The sequence below is a fragment of the Lepidothrix coronata genome, unplaced genomic scaffold (assembly GCF_001604755.1).
Source record: "Lepidothrix coronata isolate B3197 unplaced genomic scaffold, Lepidothrix_coronata-1.0 Scaffold42, whole genome shotgun sequence".
Taxonomy (NCBI): domain Eukaryota; kingdom Metazoa; phylum Chordata; class Aves; order Passeriformes; family Pipridae; genus Lepidothrix; species Lepidothrix coronata.
The window spans coordinates 2,163,934-2,183,966 of record NW_016690222.1 but is presented as its reverse complement, the minus strand read 5'-3'; the positions used below and the strand labels follow the sequence as shown (position 1 = coordinate 2,183,966).

Here is a 20,033-nt window from a genome sequence, read left to right as displayed (position 1 = left end):
TTCTTTTTAGTTTTGGAAGCATTGGTTCATTGTGATTAATCTATCTTCAAATACCGTACAGTATGTATTGAAATACATTTGAATTTTTCACAGAACTTCAAGCAACAGCCCCAGCCCTGTTAAAAAAGACTGTCTTCAGCTAGCTATATGAAGAATGCACCGATTTTTATCTAGCTTTGTGACAAACTCTCTACCAAGCTATCGAAAACTACATCAAAGCTTCCTGATGATCTCTTAAGTAATAAAAACCAAGTAACAACACCGAGTAGCTGCGTGGGGAAGGAGAAATACGTACAAGCAACCGCGCCGCGCTGTTTTGCCCCTGCAGCTGCAGTGGATGGAGCATATTAACTTTGGTCCTGGCTGCCGGACACCGCTGCTCCTAGCACGTCTCCCATACACACCCGCCAAACAAGACACGGCCGATACCCAAACGCGGCGCTGCCCTACGAGCAGAAAGGGCTCCAAGCGGCCCCGCCGACGCGGCCCGGGCGGGCAGGAGCGTGACGGGACCCGCGGGCTGGCCCGGCCTGCGCGGCCGCTGCGCGGTGCCCGCAGGGGGGCCGTGCGGGACAAGGGCCGTGCGAGCGGCCGCGCCGCCGCCGCCTGCACGGACAGACCCCGACTCGCTCCGCGCATCTAGGGAGAACGGCTTCCCGCCAGCTCCGCTTCTTCCTGCTCGCCGATGGCGACCGGGGCGCTCCCGAGGCTTCCCCGCTCCCCGCCCGCCCCCGCGGCCCCGGGACCGACCGGGAATCGCTCCTCGCGCCGTCCGCACCGCCCACCGCCCGCGTGCGCAGGCGCGCGCGCAGCCCCCGCGCACACCTGCCCCCTCCCCCTTCCCTGGCCCCGCCGCCGCGCGACACCAGGGCAGCACGGAGCGGCGCGAACACGCGCGCCCCGGCGGGGCTGTCCCCGCCCCCGGGGACGCACGTGACCCGGCCCCGCCCCCGCCCTGGCGGCGAAGGCGCCGCGACGCGACTTTGTTTGGGAGAGTTCCGTGCGCGCGCTCGTGTTCCCGCGCGGCGGGGCGGGGCCGGGTGGGGCGGGGGCGCACGGGAAGCTGGTTGTCCCCCCGCCGCCGCCGCCCCGGGCTCCCGGAGCGGAAGAGAGGGAGAGAGCGAGGGAGGCACAGCTGCGGCTCCGCCAAGTGGCGCTGCCACCGCCACCGCCGCCGGGCAGCGGCCGCCCCGCCCCTGGTCCCACCCCCGGCATGTCCCACCCCCGTGGGCCCTGCCCCCTCCCCTCCTGCCGCCGCCGCCGCTGCTGCCAGCGCAGCCTGAACTGAAGCGAACTCCGGAGCGAACTGAGGAGAAGTGAGGAGGCGGCGGCGGCGGGGCTGAGACTCACCAAGCCACAGGCGGCGGCAGCAGCAGCAGCAGCGGCGGCAGGAGGGCGGGCGGGCGGGAGGAGGAGAAGGAGGAGGAGGACACACGCCAAGCGCACCGCGGCGGCAACAACAGCAGCAGCGGCGGCGGCAACAGCGGGGAGACACCGGCGGCGGCTCCTCGGAAGCGGCAGCCGCGCCAGCAGCGCCCGCCCGCCCCGCGCGTCCCCTCCTTCCCTCCCCCGCCGCGAAGACAGGGGGCAGCGCCGAGAGGAGAACCGGGCTCAGCGTGTGTGTGCGCGGGAGGAGGAGGAGGAGGGGGGACACACCGAGGACTGCGCCGGCCGAGGGCGCACGGAGCAGGGAAGCGGCGGCGGCACCGAGAGGCGGCGGCGGGTCCTTGTGCCCGGGGAGGAGGGCGCAGCCCGCACGGGGGTTTCTACCGAGTTTCCTCTTTTTTTTTTTTTTTTTTTTTCCCCCCCCTCGGTCCCTGGGACTCAGCGGCGGGTCTGCGTCTGTCTCCGGATTTGAATCCTCCTCCTTCTCCTCCTTCCTCGGGGAAGCTCCCCTCCCCGCCCCCTCCCCTCCCCCACCGCCTCCCTGCCCGCCCGGATCCAGCCGGGCGCCCCGTGCCGCGGTCGCGTTGCTCGGCGGAGCTGCTGCGGGCGCTCGCCGTCTCTGCGCGGGCTTGGAATATGGTTGGGGAAATGGAAACCAAGGAGAAGCCGAAGCCGAGCCCCGATTACCTGATGCAGCTGATGAACGACAAGAAGCTGATGAGCAGCCTCCCCAACTTCTGCGGGATCTTCAACCACCTCGAGAGGCTGCTGGACGAAGGTAAAAGCGCTCGCCCGGCCGCCCCCTCCCCCGCCCCGCCGCCCTGCCCTGCCTCCCCCGCTCCGGGGATCCCGCTCGGCCTCCCGCCCCAGCCCGGCTGGGCGGCAGGGACGGCCCGGGGCCTGTTCCGCTCTCCCCGCTGCTCCCCGCACGCTCCCGGCCCCGCTGGGGAGCCTAAAACAAAGGGGAAGTGCGGGCTCTCCCCGCCCTGGCCGCCGCCGTGCGGTGCCGGGGGACTCGGGGAGCGAGTGGAAGGGGGAGAAGCAGCCCCGGCCGCGCGGGTGCCCGCTCCCCCCTGGAGGGTTTCCCCCCTTATTCCCCCCCCCCCCCCCCTCCCTCCCCCTTCTCCGCACCATCTCCTAAAACCGGGGTAAGGGTAACTACGGCACGGAGGGGAGGGAACGAGGAGAGGAGCTCAGGAATGCGCTCTGGGGGAAGGCAGGGAGGAGGGGAAAGGCTGGCTGGCGGCTGGCGCTCCCCTCCCTCCATCCCTCCCTCCCGCGGCGGCGGGGGACAGAGGGGTCCTGCCGGCGCCCTCGGAGCGCTCCGCCGCCCGGCCCCAGGGCCCCCGCCGGGGGGGGGCAGCGGGTGTTTGGTTTCGAGATTTGGCTCTTCTGGAAGCTGCTTGGACTTGAATGACTAAGGCGGAGGGGGACTGAGCTCTTTCTTCAGCTCCAGATCTACCCCACCCCGAACTGGCCACAAACTAATTACGGTTTTCCTATATTGCGAGGGAAGCGAGTAAATTCTTCTTTCAGCTACCCTTACCTTTTAAAGAAACTTAACTTTAAAGACTCCTACGTGTGACTTTAGTGAAGGGAAAAAAGGGTTACGAAATTGCCTAGTCTACTCCTGCCAAACGTCCACCCCAGCCCCGCACCCGCTCCTGCCGCGAGGCGAGGGCTCCCCCCGCATCCCCCCATTTTTTTCCTAAATAAATTTCTTTAAGGTTAAGCTTTTACATATAAATAATCATATTTTAGAAATAGAAAAATACGTGTTGGGAACTTACTGTATCCCATACGTTTTCTCACTACAGTAGCAGACCCACTGTGTTAAAAATAAGGTGATACACTTGTTCTTAGTATTTTAAATTCACCTTATACTCGGGTTCACAGGTTTGTTTTTCTTGTCAAAGGCGTTTCCCTTCTTACAACTTTAAACCTAGGCTTTCTGGAGGGTTGGACCTATTCGTTTAATCGTATGTGATAGCTTTGTAGAATACGATGAGGCCATAAATTATTTATACAGTTTTAACTTGTTGGAATTCTTAGTGTGAAATACTGATTTTTAAGATTTGGAGTTAGGATTCTTGTTTGCGGACGTATTCTTCCTCGCTAAAAGAAGTTTGGGAAGTTGTTGACCTCTGAAGATGAAAGAACTGGTTATATTTGGTAGAACAACTCCCCGCCCTCTCCCAAGACTGTAAAAATGAGATAGTGACTGTAGTACAACACAAAAATAGCGTATCGAGAAAATGCTACCTTCTGAAAGAAATGATAGAGGAATTAAAAAAAAACCCAAACCACAAACCTGGTGGAGAATACCAAAATATGGACTGTGGGAAGCAATGTAATGGGAGATTCTATTTTTATTTTCAAGACTCTTGGAGGAGTTTGAATTTATATTGGAGCAAATGCGGACGTGAAAAGTAAAACTATTTAAGACATATGTTCTTGGTCACCACAGCAAACAATCTCCTCAGAATAGTTAGACTTACAATAAACATCAAGAAGAAACTCGACTGAGAAGATTCCTTTATAGCACAAATGAGCCTTCTAGAGGCTTGATACTGGATTTTTAAATTCCTGAATCTCTTCAACTTAACGTATTTGGCCAGAGGAGGCCCGGAGCCTTTTTTTTTTCTTTTTCCCCAGAGAACAAAAGGAAGGAAAAACATTTCCCAATACAAAAAGGACACTGAAAAAGGATTGTCTGAAGTACTTACATCTTGTCATATATTTTGAAATATTGAAAACTCTGGAAGCCTGTTTGTCAAGTATTGGAGTTTCAAAATGAGGGCTCTCAAGACCATTGCTGAAAAAGTTTAAGGACTGTGTTGGAACTGTTCGTCACACTCTTCTTCAAAAGAAAAATAAATAAAATACAATCTGTGTTTCTGAATAGTCTCTGGAAGAAGACTGCTATCCCTTTAAGCTTTTCTGCTTTTCCTGTTTACGTTGGCAATTGTGTGGAAGTATTGTGGAGGCAGAAAACTTTTTGGAATGTTGAAAAAAATGTTTCATGCAAATCTACTAAATTGCTTCATGACTTCAAAATGTGAACACTAAGGGGCGCTAGTTATTTTTTTTTTCTGATGCGTGAGGCCAGCCTCTGAGCACCAGTGCTGACTGGGGCAGGGAAATTAACAGGTCTGTTAGAAGATGCCAAAAATGACAAAATGCTTGTGGATTTGTGCAGGTATCGGTATTTGCATGGGCTTACATATATTGGGTGCTTACAGGCAGTATTACAGAGGTGGAGTAGGTCATAGCAATTAACAGTTGAGAAGTTGTTGTTTTCCGGTGAAACGCTTATCCTGGTTCTCAGAGGAGGGACTGTGTTAAATATCTTGAATTGTATGCTACACTGACATTCTCCAGCAGAAGGGCTTAGCAATAGCAAATTACAGGTTTGCTAAAACAGTCTGCAAGATTTAGAGCACTTTCTTAAAAGTGTATTATTTAATAGTTTCATCAGTTGTTTCCTGGCACCTTTGAGAATACCAAGTATTTGGGGCAAGTGTGTGTCTATGTAGATATATATATATATAATCTAAAAACAAGGTTACAGGGTTCACATTCCCTCTTTGTATGCTCTGCCCTGAAATTTCATTTCCTTCTTCTATTTATTGTTTAGTGTTTTATGTAGGTGGGGTTTTTTTTTTAGTTACTATACAATCATTTTCCTGAAGGTTTTGTTTATGTTTGAGAAGAATAATATTATGATCAGCCATTGTCTTTTATGTTGTGTGCTGATCAGATTGAAGAAATAAAGTCACAACCCTAAGAATTCAAACAAATAAAACATGGGATTGCTTTCCCTATTAGAATGCTAGGGTTTTTTTTCATTATTATTATTTATTTATTGTCACATGTCAGTATTTAAAAACAAAACTGAAATGGACTTGTCATTACTTCTTGGAATTGTATGCAGGAAGAGAGAAAAATGAACCTGTCTGTTTAGGTGAGCAGTACATCTAATAATCTGGTTAGGTTACAGAATGTACATCTCCTTTTTTTGGGCCATTTATGTGCTGTGTGTATTATCCAAAACACATTTTCCTTTCTGAACTCTATCCTAGTTTTTGATCTTTGAAAATTTTAACGCTTAACTTAGTAGATGGTCTCTGCTTTATGGCATTTAGTTTTGAAAATCAGCTTAAATGTAAGAGGTATATGGAGGAAACTTTTTTTAAGAAAAGAACTACTTTATAATAAAATATGAATGTTACAGTTTTGTTTGGATTACAGTTATTTTTCCATATGTGTGCTTTCAACTTCTTATGTGTAAATAAGGCTTTTGTGGATTAACGAGGATGTTTAAAGTGCACATCATAATAACTAGGAAGCTGAATTGTTTTTATCAGAGTAGTGCAAACCTGTGGGAAGAGAGGGCTCTTCCTGAATGTGGAATAGGCTGTATTTCCTGTAATTGTTTGCACCATCAAATGTGACCTGATTTTTTTTTTTTTTTGGGTGCCTAGGCTTCTCAGATACTAACTTTTATGATTTTAACCTGCATCGTTTTTTTCTGACAACTAGTATATTTTAATGCTCCCCTTTGTGGGCAATGAATAGAGTTGTTCCTGTTTTCTTGCACTAGTTTTTAAAAATTAAATTGGACATTTCAAACTCCTCCATAGCACTCTGACCTATTGAAATTAATGAGGTACTTTGGTTGTATTCTTTCAGCAGACTTTGGTTGTATTCTTTCAGCAGATTATGAAGAAATATGTCTAAACTGTTAACCGAGATCTGAGTAGTATAATTCTTAAACTTGTGCTTTGTTTTCTTCAACCTGTAAGTGGCTAGACTGCTGAACCTGATCAGAATGTACATGGATCAGACCTGTGGTCTGAACTGCTTTTAAAAACATATTGAAGTGGACTTCATCAAAAATTCATTTTTCTTCGGTAAACTATACCTCAGAAACTTACGTCTTCCCGTTTAAAACTGTGTTGAAAGTGACTTAAAAGTGTGTCTGCCTTTAAATGTAAATTAAACCATGCATCTGTCTATTGGAGATAAATCTAATTTAGGCTACCTCTTTCTGACTAATAGTTATAACAAAGCTATCTGTAAAATCGTCTGGGTAGGCAATATGAGGATAAATTTTTCTTGGATGTTGCTCTCTCTGTTTAATTTGCTTACTTAGAAAAGTGCATGTGAACTTGCAGAGCCCAGTGCCCAAAACCGCAGTTTTTGTGACAGTCTCATTGTATTAACCTAAACATCTGTGTGAGTTAGGGCTGAAGAACTGTATTCTGGTGCTGGAACTGAGTTCTCACTGAGAAGTTATCTAGTTACTTTTGTACATGACCTTATTGTTTGTGATTATGTAAATGTAGCCTGTGCTTAGCTTGGGTTTTGCTGACCTGTCAGGTTTGATGGAGGGGCATTGACCACATTAGCATGTCAGTTTTTCAGTATTTCAGTTTTCCAGATCTTGCAATAAAACCCTGTTATTTAATTTAAACCCCCTGCCTCTTACTGCAAATTTAGAAAGTGAGTATTCTTTAGGATAAAGGCCTTGTGATAGGTGTTTGCCCAGAGAGTCTCAGACTGATTTTTAAACTTTGTGTTTTAACGTTAAAATTGTCAAAAGAGCATGCCACAGTAGCACTAAGTATTCTGTGTGCTGTTTATCACTAGTGCTCTTTTGATTGGTTCTTTAATCACCTCTAAAACTTAATGGTCTGAGGTGTTTTTCTGGTTTATGATTGTCTTGTAATAACAAGGTTGTAAAACTTAGAGAACTTGTGTTCAAAAACTTTATAAGAGCTGTTCTGAGGTGTGGTATTTGTTTTGTTGTTTGGTGGTTTTTGTTTTGTTTTTTTTTAATACCTTGGCACAGCCTCTTAGCACACTGAAAGCTCCATTGCACTTTGAAAAAGTGTGGTTTTTTTTTTCTTTTTTTTTTCGCTTGTGGAAAAATATTTAAAACTTCCCTCCCCCAGCAACAGTTCAGTTATTTTTTAAAAAAGTTATTTCTGGATCTGTATCTGCAGCATTTATAGTCACCCGGTGTGTAACTTAAAAGGGGTATTTTTTTGACTGATATGAGTTTTAAGTTAGTAAAGCAGTTATTTTAAGCTCATATTTTGGAAGTGGTTTGTTCACAGTTGCTTACTAATAATTGGCTATTAAAATGTCTGTCATCAGATGTTTTTTTAAGTAAGGGTAACCATAGTAGACTTGATTATGTACAGGAGCTGCTGACTTACATGTTAAATTGGGAAAGACCTGTTTGAATTGACAATTTTTGTTTAATGCTACTTGTTCCTTAAGGTTGGAATAAAGTTGCATTTTCCTCATCTGAAATTAAGCACAGTAGTTTCTAAAATAACAAGTGTTTTATAAAAATCTCTTGCTATGGCTAGAAACAACTGACCAAGTGCTGATTAGGGAGTGGCAAGTGATGCTTTCATAATGCATAAAAGAAAAAGACGAAGGTGTGTTGGTTAATATTAGAGTCTGAAAAAGAAACCCAAACCAACCACCAACAACTGAGAAAACTTGATTTTAGGAGAGTACTTAGAATGTCCTAAATATGAAAATGAAGTTTGCATGCATTAAAAGATAGAAAAAAGTTACTGGTGTTTGATGAGCGCTTTGGGTGTGAAGAGAAGGCTAGATATGAAATAGATGGTTACTTTTCTAGGTTAGTAACTTTTTTAAAAATCATTCTTAAACTGCAACTTTTTTACTCTGAGTACAGTGAACAATGCTTGCAGAAATGGGATGCTTGCAATGATTTGAATTTGTGTAGACTTCATTAGAAAAGCAAGTACATTTGAATTGTCTTTTAATTGCTGTTTGTAACCATAAAGTCTTCTCCTTTTTTGAGAATGCATACTGATGCAGGTATCCTGTTAATTAGATGTATTATTAGATGCTGATCTGGTATATATTCCATGGCTGGCAGGATAGACCTGTGGTAATGTTAATTATCAGGCCGTCCTGACAGCTCAGGCTGATTGAAGTACAGCAGGAATCTGCCATGGAAACCGATGGTTTATATTTGACTGCTTATATGGAATGTTGGGGGGTGGGAGTGGGAGGGAGACAAGAGAAATACCTTGCCAGGAAAGCTGTGAAATAACACAATGCCCTCACTCACTGACCCTTGCCTTTATTGAAACATAACTCACAACTTCTCATTCAGGCTATGTGAATTTTTCTGTATTGATTTTAATCATAATGCATAGTATGAAAATCTTCTCTTGATTCTGACAGTTTATTGAATTTTAATAGCCCAGTGCTAAGAAAACTAGTAGGAACAGTAAAACTGCTGGTGTTTTTAATTCCATTATGCTTAATGCAGTTGGCTAGTTCAGTAGTACCACACAAGTTACATCTGTGGGTTGGTAGCAGGAAGATCTGTGTCTGTGAGGGATGTTGGTACTACTGTTTGAATCCTGAAACAGATGAGAGGTGTAATTTTTATAATATGAATTATATACCTCTGATAAGACAAAGAGTGGGGTTGCTGAAAGTTGGGCAATGTTACGTTTCTACTTTTGACTTCAGAAAATATTCTGTGTAACCTTGTACAATGCAGTTAAAGTAATGTCCGGATTTGTGTTTCTTTTGGTTGTTTTTCTTGGAAATGTTAAACAGAAGTGGAGTTAGCTTTTTAATAGAAGAGCTTAGATTTTTGAGACAATTTATGCTTGAATGAGGAAAACAGATGTGACTTCATTAGTAGAGCTGCGCCTCCAGTGTGTTATTCTTGCTTCCATTAAAAAGGTGTATTTTGCAGGCTAGCTGTGTGTCTGAGAACAAGAAGACAGTTCAAGTTAAAGTGTAGTTGTGTTACTTAAACGTGTTGTCTGAGTCGAACACTAGAAGTTGCAGCTTTTTTGATCCCTGCAGTTATTTTAGCAGGTGTTAGTGGTCAGAAAAAGTGTGGTAATGCTAACAGGTTTTATTATTTACTTTATTGTCTGACTTAAAATATTGAGTAGAAGTTGAAAATACATTTTCAGTTACTTTTCATTTGAGAATTGATTTTTTTTATACTTGGTGTCAAATAGTAAATCTTACTTTTCAGTTCAGTGCAAAAAAAATCATTCTCTTGAAGGGAAATGCCGATAGGTAGCTGTTAATATGCTTGAATGTTTTTGGTGGTGTATAGTTGAGTAGCACACTGAAAGTCAATTTTTTGAATCGCTTTAAAAAATATTTTTGACTGTTTTGCAGCTAGCTGCACTTGAATTGTTGTACTTTACACCATACTGTAGCAGGGAAAATTTTCTGTGTTTCCAGCACAGGGTGTACCAGAGCAAGTTTTTGATACTTGGTACTATAATTGCAGTACTCTAGGAAGTGTCCAGGGGGAAAGGTCCTCAGGACCAAAGGGATAAGCCATGAAGCAATTTGCATGATAACTTACTGAAGTCTGAGGGTATTAATAGTTAGAGCAATTAACACTTCAGTGGTATATAACTGTATAAATGTTTATGCTGCTTTAAGACCTCGAAAAGGAAAAACATCCCAGTGTGACAAACAATTAAAATCTTGTTACTTTGCTGGGAACATAATTCTAAGGAGTAACGCATCAGAACAGCTGCTGATGTCAGAGCAGGGGCAGGGGAAGATAATACAGTATTTTATACCCTTATCTGGTGGATCAGTTTCGGGCTTAAAAGGTCAGCTGATATTCTGTACTAGTCAGGGTTTTTTTCAGTTTGTTTTTATGTGGTGTTGGCTTTCTTTTCAGACAGATCAGAGCTGTGATCTAACTCCCCATATGTGATCTCAGAGTAGTTGTGTTGGCACAGTGGCTGAGGTTGCTCGATACTGAAGATGTAGAGCAGAGCCTTGGGGAGTGAAGTATATTTGCTTAAACATTTACTTAGGAGTCTGAAACTCCTAATTGATGTCAACTGATTGCGCATCTGGTCCATTCAGAATTTTAAGGATGTGACTATTTTCAGACTAGCTGACACTAGATGGAAGTCAGACTTCACTGAATTCTTTAAAGCCTTTAGCTGTTGAAATAATGAACCTTCTCGGTATTTTTTTAAATTCAGATTAAAGAATTGTTTTAGAAGTCTCTGTAACTACTGGTTGGTCAAAATGTCCTGTCCTAGCTTCAGTATATTTTCTTCATTAATGTCTACGAGATGGAATGCACCTGAAATCTTAAAAAGTAAGCAACAGATCTGCTAGCACAAGTATTAATGCCAACTTAATGTTCTGGTTCATGTATTTAAATTGCTGCTAAACTAAAACGTTCAGCTCGTGTTGCATAATGCTTCCATTTATTTATCAGACTTCGAAGCAGTAGCAAATCAGTTAACATTCTTCCTAATGCAGCTTAGTCTAATAACCTGCAAATAATTATATCAAAAGTTAATGCGTAATTTTCAATTTTTAGATGCAGAGCAAGGCAAATTCTCTTTGCTGTGGGGTATCTTAGGTATCTTTGCAGGTACGGCGAGGAGGAGAAAAGGAAAAAATGCTCTGACTTGGTGCTGTTTGCTTTTGAGCAGTGTGGCTCGTGTGCATACTGCTTTTAGTTAGTTTCAGTTTGATTGATTTTGAAGGAGCATGAGATGTACTCCTGCAGCAGAAAGCAACGGGGATGTTTTTTTCAGAAAGTTGTCACACTGTCGTCAGCCCCCTGCCCCACACTTACAAAATAACTGCCTAAATACTACACGTACAATCTATTGACAAGAGTGTGCTTGTAGCAGTTGGTTTGTGTGTTAAAGTTGAAGGTTAAAATGCTGTAATAGGCCCAGCTGTCATGTTTAAAATGGAATGTTTTATCTGTGAAGATTCTGTGCAGTGAGAAAGTAGTGTGTGTTAGATGTTGGTAAAGACAAGTTGTTGATAGTTCTTTAATTGCTTAAGTATCTTATCATCTATAAAGATAAGTATAGTCAGAGACGCTCATATACAGTGAGTTTATAAGTGAATTACTGCTGCTTTAAATCACTTGAGGCTTTTATGGAAATCTGATAACTGCCTCGGAATCAACCTGAAGCAAGACTCCTTATACAGATTTTGTTCCCACTTTTCATGTAGTTATATCAACTTTGTGCTCAAATAGACTTGAACAAAATCTGGTCACAGATGATGTGTTAGGGATCAGAAATTTAATTCGAACCAAGATTTTATCAGGAAGGCTGATCATATGTGTATTAAAACATCTTCAGAGAAAGAATGATACTTCAGTACCTCTCAGGTATAAAATTAGTGACTGCAATTGCTTTCAGAAGAGAATTATGTTTGGATGTTTTAATAACATGTTTATAGAAATTTGAGTCATATTTTAAAATTTCTTCCTCTGGTTTTTGCCGATTCTCTGAGGATAAATTTTATTTTTGTGACAAAACTAGTGTAATCCTATGTGGAAAGAAAGCCTTGAGAAAACATAGCCTAAAAATCAAATCCACCTTAGAAGAAACAAACAAACAAAAAAGGTACAACTGGCTTTCTTGAGAAAATCTTGCTAAGGTTACAGACTTGAAGAAAAATTTTTATTGAGACCTATGGTGTTTAAGATATATACTGCCATTTTGAGAAGGAGAAGGGAAAAAACTTCTCTATAGCAACTTAATTATAGGGTTAATTGAAATTAAATTCTACATGGATCGAAGTATTTCTAATTTCTCATAATATGGGTGTAGCTTCCAGAGAAGGAAGGGATTGTGTGGAAGCTTTGTCTGTAGGAAATGGGGTACATAAACCTAATGCCTATTGATTTAGTAACTGTATTCATAACTATTCATGAGGAATCTTGTTGGTTCCAAATGGGAGGTTTAATGCACACTGAGGGCACTTGGTAGGGCTGAGTTTTAATACTGTTAAGTGTCTTCAGAAAGATATTCTTGCGTCAGCCTCGGATTAACATAGGATGAATAACAGAGCAATTCATCAGCAAGGCAGCTCTGAAGAGTGTCAGCAAGAAAGCTGACGATGATGAATTGGACAGAGAGGGATGCTGCAGTAGAAAGCTCCTACAGCCAGTGCTGGGGTGTTGAGGGATGGCAGTTGGTATTTAGGTAATTAAGTGAGGAGGGACTGCACTCTCTTGCTTGGCTGAGTAGAAAAGAAACGTATCCCTTCTACAATTTAAGAAGGTTACTAAATTCAACAGCTTAAAATGACAGATGGACAATTGGTTTGTAATTCATTGAAAAAGATTTATGTTAGTCTTCAGTACTGATAAATGTGAGTTATGTTTTGCAGAGAGACTGTTGAACCTCCCTTGATGTTTGCAGTCTCAGCAACCTTATTTGGCAACTAAAATTTGGGTAAATTAACTTTAAGGCAGGTTTAGTTTATTCTGAACTTAATTTTCCTTCAAGTCCTGCGCTAGCTTTTTTTTAGATCTCACAGCTTTCAGTTACTTCCAGTTACTTCAGTTACTGGTTACTTTCAGTTTTAATTTTTAATTTTTTTTCCCCCAGGATAAAGAAAATAGTTGGGAATAGAGGCGGGATTTTCTTCTATCAGCCTAATAGCATAACTGTTTTTTATCATGTGCACAGGTCTTTCTAATCCCTTTTATTTAGCGTGGTTTGTACTAAAATTGTTTTTAACTGCTCATTGTTATATCAAATTGTTGAACAGTTCATACATGAAGAACAGTTTAAAGTAATAATGTTCTTTACTTTGCAGGGGCTCTTTGTATGTTTTTTTTTTCTGACCGCTGACTGACTGTAAGTGACTAAACGTGTATGTTCAGGCTTTCTGAACCCTGAGCAGAATTCAATACTGAAATCTGTATCAAAGACAAGCATTTCAGTATGTCATAGAGCAGTCATAACTAGTATAGTATAATGGTATATTGTAGTATAAATTACTGCACAAATCAAACTACATCTTTAGTACATTTTTCTGGATTAAGCCTCTTGGCTTAAAGTTTTGAGCGGTTGTTGATAACTAAAATGTGTTCCTGAATAATCAGAAGGATATTTTGATCTCTCTTTCTTCAAACTTTTATTATGTGCTCTTAGTGTTAAATTTCAGATAGAAGACAGAATACTAATAAAGCAATAACATTTAAGGAGCTTTTTGCTTAGTCTAGTCATGAGTTAGTAATTTCTCCTAGTATGTGATGTAGTTGAAACACATCTTATGCTGCTATAAACTTTATCTTCCCCCCCTCCCATGGAAAGTGAAGAAATGAATATTGCTAGCAATGAAATTGGATAATTTCTAGGCTGTCAGTTAATGAAACTTAATGCCACAAATATGGATGCAATACTTTGCACCTGTCAATATTGGTATAATGAAAAAATTAACAAAAAGGAGACAGTACATTTTAAGAACATATTACTGTGCAACTACAAAAATTGTATTATATGTTGGTTTTAAAATGGCTAAATTGAACGGATCATTATAGGAAAGGAACAGAAAAATCAGAATACATTTCCTTGAACTGAAATGCCTTTTTGCTCAGAAAATTTTACTCATTTGCAAAAACAATATAATTTAGTTAGCCCTCAAATATTATGAGATTATACATTACACTTTATTTAGGAAAGGAGAATAACAGCAAGATATCAAGATATCTGTAAGTGTTGCAGTGTGAGATCTGAAGTAGCTTGTCATCTGGTTGGAAATATCTGTTTGGCAGAACATTTTCTTAGGGTAAGAGAGGTGGAGATATTTCAATATGAAGTTAGTGTTTGTACAATCTAATCAAGATTTCCTCTGTGTGTAATGTCTTTTTCCAACACAATCTATGCTATTTTTTCTTGTGCTTGTCAGATTGAGCCACTTTAGCCACTCCTTGCCCATACCTTTTCTGACATAGCAAAGAAGTACAAAGCAGGTGTATCTCATTTTGCAGCACTATCACTGAAACTGTGCAGTCTTTGGCACGAAAAGTAACATAAAGGAGGTGTTTTTTTTCCTGTGTCTGAAGGGGTTGTATTTTGATATTGCATGAAAACAAAATAGTGTTTGATATGAGACCTTTGAGACCACTTCCTCTCTAAGCAGACAGCATCTTTTTTTCGTTTGCAAAGTTAATGGAGCTAAGTGAAAAGCAGTATGAGTTAACAGAATAGTGTTTTCCAATCTATTGTTTGCAGACCCACTGCATATGAAGAGTTGCTGCAAATAAGAAAAAGAAAGTCTGTTGTTGGGAGATTTAAGTAGGCTATACTGAGCCTTCACTTCTTTTGGGAACTTTTTGTTAGTATGTAAGTGAAAAAGGTTGAAGACCACTGATGTAAAGGCGTTCCATTATAGCAGTTGTCCTTGTCTGTGGGCTGAAATAAACATTTGAAACAAGAAACTTCAAGGAGATCACAAAGTAAAATTGTGTTCACCATTATGTGTATTGAAACTTGTTTCATCTGTATGCATTTATTCTTTTTTTAGGACTTCTTGCTGTTATGTATTTACTGAACTAGTGAGTATGGTGATGTTTTCCCCAGATGAAATGTAGAGGATCTAATTATATATATCTATAGAGTTCAGTTTGCAACACTGGAACTCCAGAATATTATGTTAATTGCTAAAAGTAGGTGTGAGAGATGTAATCTACTAAATTCTTTTTGGCATTCTATTATTATAAAATAATTTCAGTATTAAACCATCTATAAGGGAATCTCTGCCTTTCAATTTTAATTACATTAAAATAGCCACGCTGTTGTCATTTACCAACAGGGATATTAAAGGAAGTTCCAGATGTTCAAGTATCTTTAGCTGTAAATATTTCAAGAAATATTTGTTGTTTGGGTTTTTTTCCCCCAAGAGGCAGCTCTGTGAGCTCATGGAGCCTGTTGTTTGATGTAATGAACTTGGAAAAAAAAAGAACTTAAAAGAATTTAAACCCATTTAATACGCAGCAGTCGAGGTGCAGATCTTGCTTATGTAGTAAATCCATTCCTTAACTCAGTCCTGAATATATAATGTCTGAATTTATAAGGTTGTTCCTGGTGGATTTAAGAGATAGATGGGACTACTGTAATTCAAATCTGTATGTGTTAGAAACTTGTAAAATTCTGTTAAAAAATTACATGTGATTTTAAGTTAGCATTCAGTTTAAATATTGGATGTTTAATTTCTGTGGTGGGTTGCAGTTTTTCGACTGGCTAGTGTGTTTTAAAAGAGGCTGTTCTTAAACTCGCTCAAGTTTGTCAGCTGAAGAGAAAATTTATGATTCTGTAGCTACTCTGTAGAAACTTATCTTCAACACTCTAATTATGTAAGTAGCAGAGATCTTGGCTACCAGACTGGTAAAGTAAATATTGGTTTTGTTTTAATATTCTCTGTCTGTTTCTACCATGTGTGTATATAGACACGAGTACAGTCTGTCTCCCGTCCTCTCTTCCTCTTTCCCTCTTTTTTGCTTTTGTCATAGTGGTATTTGTTAATACCTCTCTCATAGTAGTACTTACTCGGTTATAAATGTTGTCTCTATGGACAAGATTTAATATTATTAGAAATCATGTTTTTTCCTGGATGTAATTAAAAGTTATACATCATATTGGTGTAGTGTAAAGCCAAAGGGGAGGAGGGGAGAATCTACTGTTTTACTTTATGTATCTGGCAGTTTTTAATGTACTTTGATGAACGAAAATTTTCTCTTTATGAATGAAGAACATTTTCATGTATCTTAGAAATATCAGAATTAGAAATCCTTATTTTTAAGTGTTTTTGTTAAAAAATAAAACTGGTTTTAATAAGTAGCGTAAACAGATTTTTATTTTTTGACAGCAAACAAAATTCATATTTAGTCTCCAAAAATCCCTTACTCTTAAAATACAATATTCAAATTTAGTTATGGAACATGATGGATATAATAAGACAAAATCACATGGATTTTTTTCGTGCTGCTTGTTGCCTGTCTTCTGATATTTATTGGTGTCTTGCAGAGCACCTTCCTTGATAATAAAACCCATTTTAGTTAATTCTACAGATTCTGACAAAACAGTAGCCCTTCTTTCATCATGGTTTCAGTTAGAAAAGCTCTGATCTCAGCTCTTGATATAATGACAAGAGGTAAACACTGATGCTGCATTATCTTATCTAGTTGATAATTTCATCTAATAGTCCCGGAACTTGATGTGCCAATTGTTAAATGCACTGGGCTGTGAAATAATCGGAACTTCAGCTTGCAAATACCAAGCTATTGTTTTCAATAAAGTTGAATTGAAATCTTTTCTATGCTGCATTGCAGTGGAAACCAATTAGTTACAGTGTGACAAGATGCCATTTTTTATTGCCAAAAGAAAGTTTCTGGTATTATTCTGCACTGTGAACAAATGTTTGGCAGTTTTGGTTGCAGTTTAAGTTAATTTTGTAGACAAATGGGTCTAAAGAGCCTTTGATTGTTTAACTTTGAAGTTCATGTTTATCAAGTAGCTTCTCAGATGATTTTTCTAATTTACAGTGCTGCTAGTGCCATGCAATATGTACTTTTTATTAGTCACTGAAGTCTAGATGGCAGTTCCATTTAACCTCATGTGGCCCATCTGATACAGAGCAAAACATCTCAGTTGTGCAAGGTTTAATAATTTAATTGTGCAAAATTTAATAATTTAAAAATGTGCCCATAATTTACTTAGGTTTTTTTATTTTGACAGTTAGATATTGGAGATGGTTTAACGTGTTTTTCTTATATATTCAAAAGACGTGTAAGAGTTGGCCAGAACAACATTGCTGCTGCTTTGAATGTTATCTTCACTTTACGTGGCCACATAAAGTGAAGTGAATTAAGAAGATATCACAGGGTAGTTGGACTGTTGAGACACATCAACTTTGTATGAGATACTATTTGCTTATCTGATAACAAAATATTTTTGAAAAATGGTGCACATGGTGAAAAATACTCCTTTGGAAAAATACTACCGGTTAAGATAGCAGAGTAATAATTTAAATAAACTAGTGTGACATTGTCATGCTGTGCATATAGATTGGTTACCTCTAATACAATTTGATTACCTCTCGGTGTGACTGATACAGTTTTTTCGCATGCTAAAATTACATTCTTGTGCTTTTTTTGGTCAAATACTAAGGGCTTAATATTTTTAATTGCTTATTACATATTACCTTTTATTTTTTACTGTAATTTAGATTCTTTTATTCAATGAAGCCTAAACCAATATGAATTTTAACTCCCATGCTTGATAAAGATTTGGCATGTGGCTTTCAGTTAGCTCTTATTTCTGTTTGTAGCTGCGACTTTGCTCAGTCTTTCCAGCAGTATATTTTTGTCTATAAGGTACAAAATTTATATTCCATCCCGCTTAGCTCAATTAGCGTTTATAAAAAAGAAGCAAAATAAAGGTAGGGCTTTTCCTTTGATAGTTGTCAGAGGACAACATTAAAACATGTAGCATATTTTACTTGAATTGTAGTTGTTCCTATGACTTCTGTATCCAGAGATAGGGAATATTCAGTATTTTTTTATGGGTGTTTTTCAGCCTTGCCCAAAGATTTTAGCGAAGAGGTGGGGAAAAAAAATCAGTGTAATTCTGAAAACAAAGTTTGTGGGAAAGAAAGAGACACATTTTATGAAGAGAAAATGTATATTAAAAAAATCATGTAGAGTGCTTACTTAAAAATATTTGTATTTCAAGGTAACAATGTATTTTAGTAAGGAGTGGAAGGCGTATGTGAAAGTGTAGTCAATATGAGGACTGATTTTATTCTTAGAAATGTTTTGATTAATGCAAGTAGGCAAGTTTAATGTCAACATACTTATTTTTAAACTGTTGACTTTTAAAAACACTTAATGCAGGAGGTGTAATGGTGGCTTTTACTGAAAAAGTTGAACTAAAGGTACCACCTGTGAAGAACTTCCTCTGAGTTATACCTGGTGTTAGGGCTTTTCCAGGTGAGCGATAGGTCCTTGCATTACATTGGAGGCGCTAATGTCTGAATGGATGTGATGGCTGCTTTGGAATGATGCTGCTGTTAGCAGTGAAAAATGTCTTCCTTACGATTCTTGTGCAGCAGGCCGTGGAGTGCAGCACATTTTTATAATAAAGGTGATGAATTTAATCGCAAACTGGCAGCCAAATGGAAATTGCAGACCTTGATACTGGGAGAAAATTGCCTATAAAGCAACTCCTGAGAGAGCAGGCTTTAAATTTATCCACCCATTTCGACATTGAGGAGAACACAGGAATTGCAGGGTATTTGCTTGGCCTCTTTAGTTCAGATGGATGATACGTCATTCTTCCTTTATTTAAGAACTGGTTACAGTGTTGCATTGTTGGTTTGTTTTTAATAATAAAAAAAGACCTTGGTGCTTAAACTTTACGCAGTAAGGAATTTGGAAAAAATTATTCCTTTATTAGCTTGATATTTACTCCTATTATAAAGTAGGACCTAATGTGCATAATTAATTGGAACAAAGATTTCCCCTTGTGTCACATTTAACCCTAGCATGATTTGATGTTTAAAACCCGCATATCTACATATTTGAAAACTGTTTGCATTGAAGCAGTTCTATAAATAATTTAACTGGTCTTGAAGTCCCACTGGAAGTCTCTAATAGTATGTTAACGTAATTTTTGATAGAGGTGCAGGATTTTTCAAAATTGTTAGTACTGATACACTTCAGTGAATTTTAATCCCTTATATTTAGTAGTGCTAAATGCTGATGTTCTTCATGTATGATAACTGGGAACTGAATGTACAAATATGATTCCCATATATGATGGACACTATATTTAAAAAAGACAACAAAATATACTTTAAGAGCTTACGAAAAGATGGTATGCTTATCATCTGTTCATAGAAAGAATGGCAGATAATTGTTTTAGAAATAGATACTTTTACCGAACTCTTAACCAAATGTCCTCACTACAACACTGCCGTTTTGGGTGCCTTGAGAGGTGATCATCATTCAGGTGGAAGAATGAGTAGCATTGGATTTGATCACTGACTTTAATATGAAGAGAATAGGAACACTTAATATTAAGACATCAGGTGTGGCATCTGGTAAGTATATTCTTTCAAGTATTTCATTGGTCCAGTTTCTCGTCTTAAAAGATGTGAGAAGTATGGTCTGTATTAGAATGATTCTCTTGGTTATAGAAGCCCTAAGATAAAAAATGGCCAGATTTCTTGGCCAACATAAAGAATCTTTTCAGTTAGTATATGAAAGAAGAGAGGCTCATTTCTTGTTCTTGATTTGGTTATGCCCTTTAGAAAATCAAATCTGTTACCATTTTCCGATAGGTTTTATTATTTTTAATTTTTTAATTATTATTATTTTTTTGTAAAGTAAAGCTTCCTGATAGGTAGTATTCGTAGTACCAGAAGACATGAGGATTATTAAGTCACTGTGTGATGAAAACAGTTGAGCCTTATTTTGGTAGTTATTGGAAGTCTGCCACACACCATATCTGTAGTTAATGAGTAATTAATCCATATTCCTTTGCTTACAGTGTAGACTTGTAGCAAAATAAAATGCGTGGTTGGCAACTTCTTGACTGTCTTTTACCATACTGAATTATTTCTGTTTCTCTATAGAAAATATAGATTGAAGTTCCTATAGAATATATTTTCTATATACATTTCTATATTTTCTAGTCGTAGGAAAAATGTGGCCCAACTTGCTTTAGAAATGTGCAGTAGCATTTATAATCTTGTTTTATGCTATATTAATGTTCTAAGACTGTAGTAGATTCAAATGAACCCAGTAACTGGAATTCCATACTTTG

At 39.8% G+C, this 20,033-nt stretch overlaps 1 protein-coding gene across 11 annotated transcripts in view; it reads left to right on the top strand.

The window, feature by feature from the left end:
* Positions 1-1,421: 1,421 nt before the first annotated feature.
* Positions 1,422-20,033, top strand: part of QKI (QKI, KH domain containing RNA binding) — a 156,654-nt gene continuing 138,042 nt past the window's right edge. For 4 of the 11 annotated variants that reach the window (XR_001874555.1, XM_017813682.1, XM_017813678.1 and 1 more), the window contains exon 1: positions 1,424-2,164. Coding sequence is in view for 8 of the 11 variants with exons in the window: in XM_017813682.1 (XP_017669171.1) it covers positions 2,023-2,164 (142 nt within the window). In the remaining 3 variants the exon portion in view is untranslated. Of the gene's footprint in view, positions 2,165-4,533; positions 4,586-20,033 lie in introns of those variants that run through there. The other 7 variants (XR_001874556.1, XM_017813681.1, XM_017813676.1 and 4 more) reach the window with 6 other exon arrangements.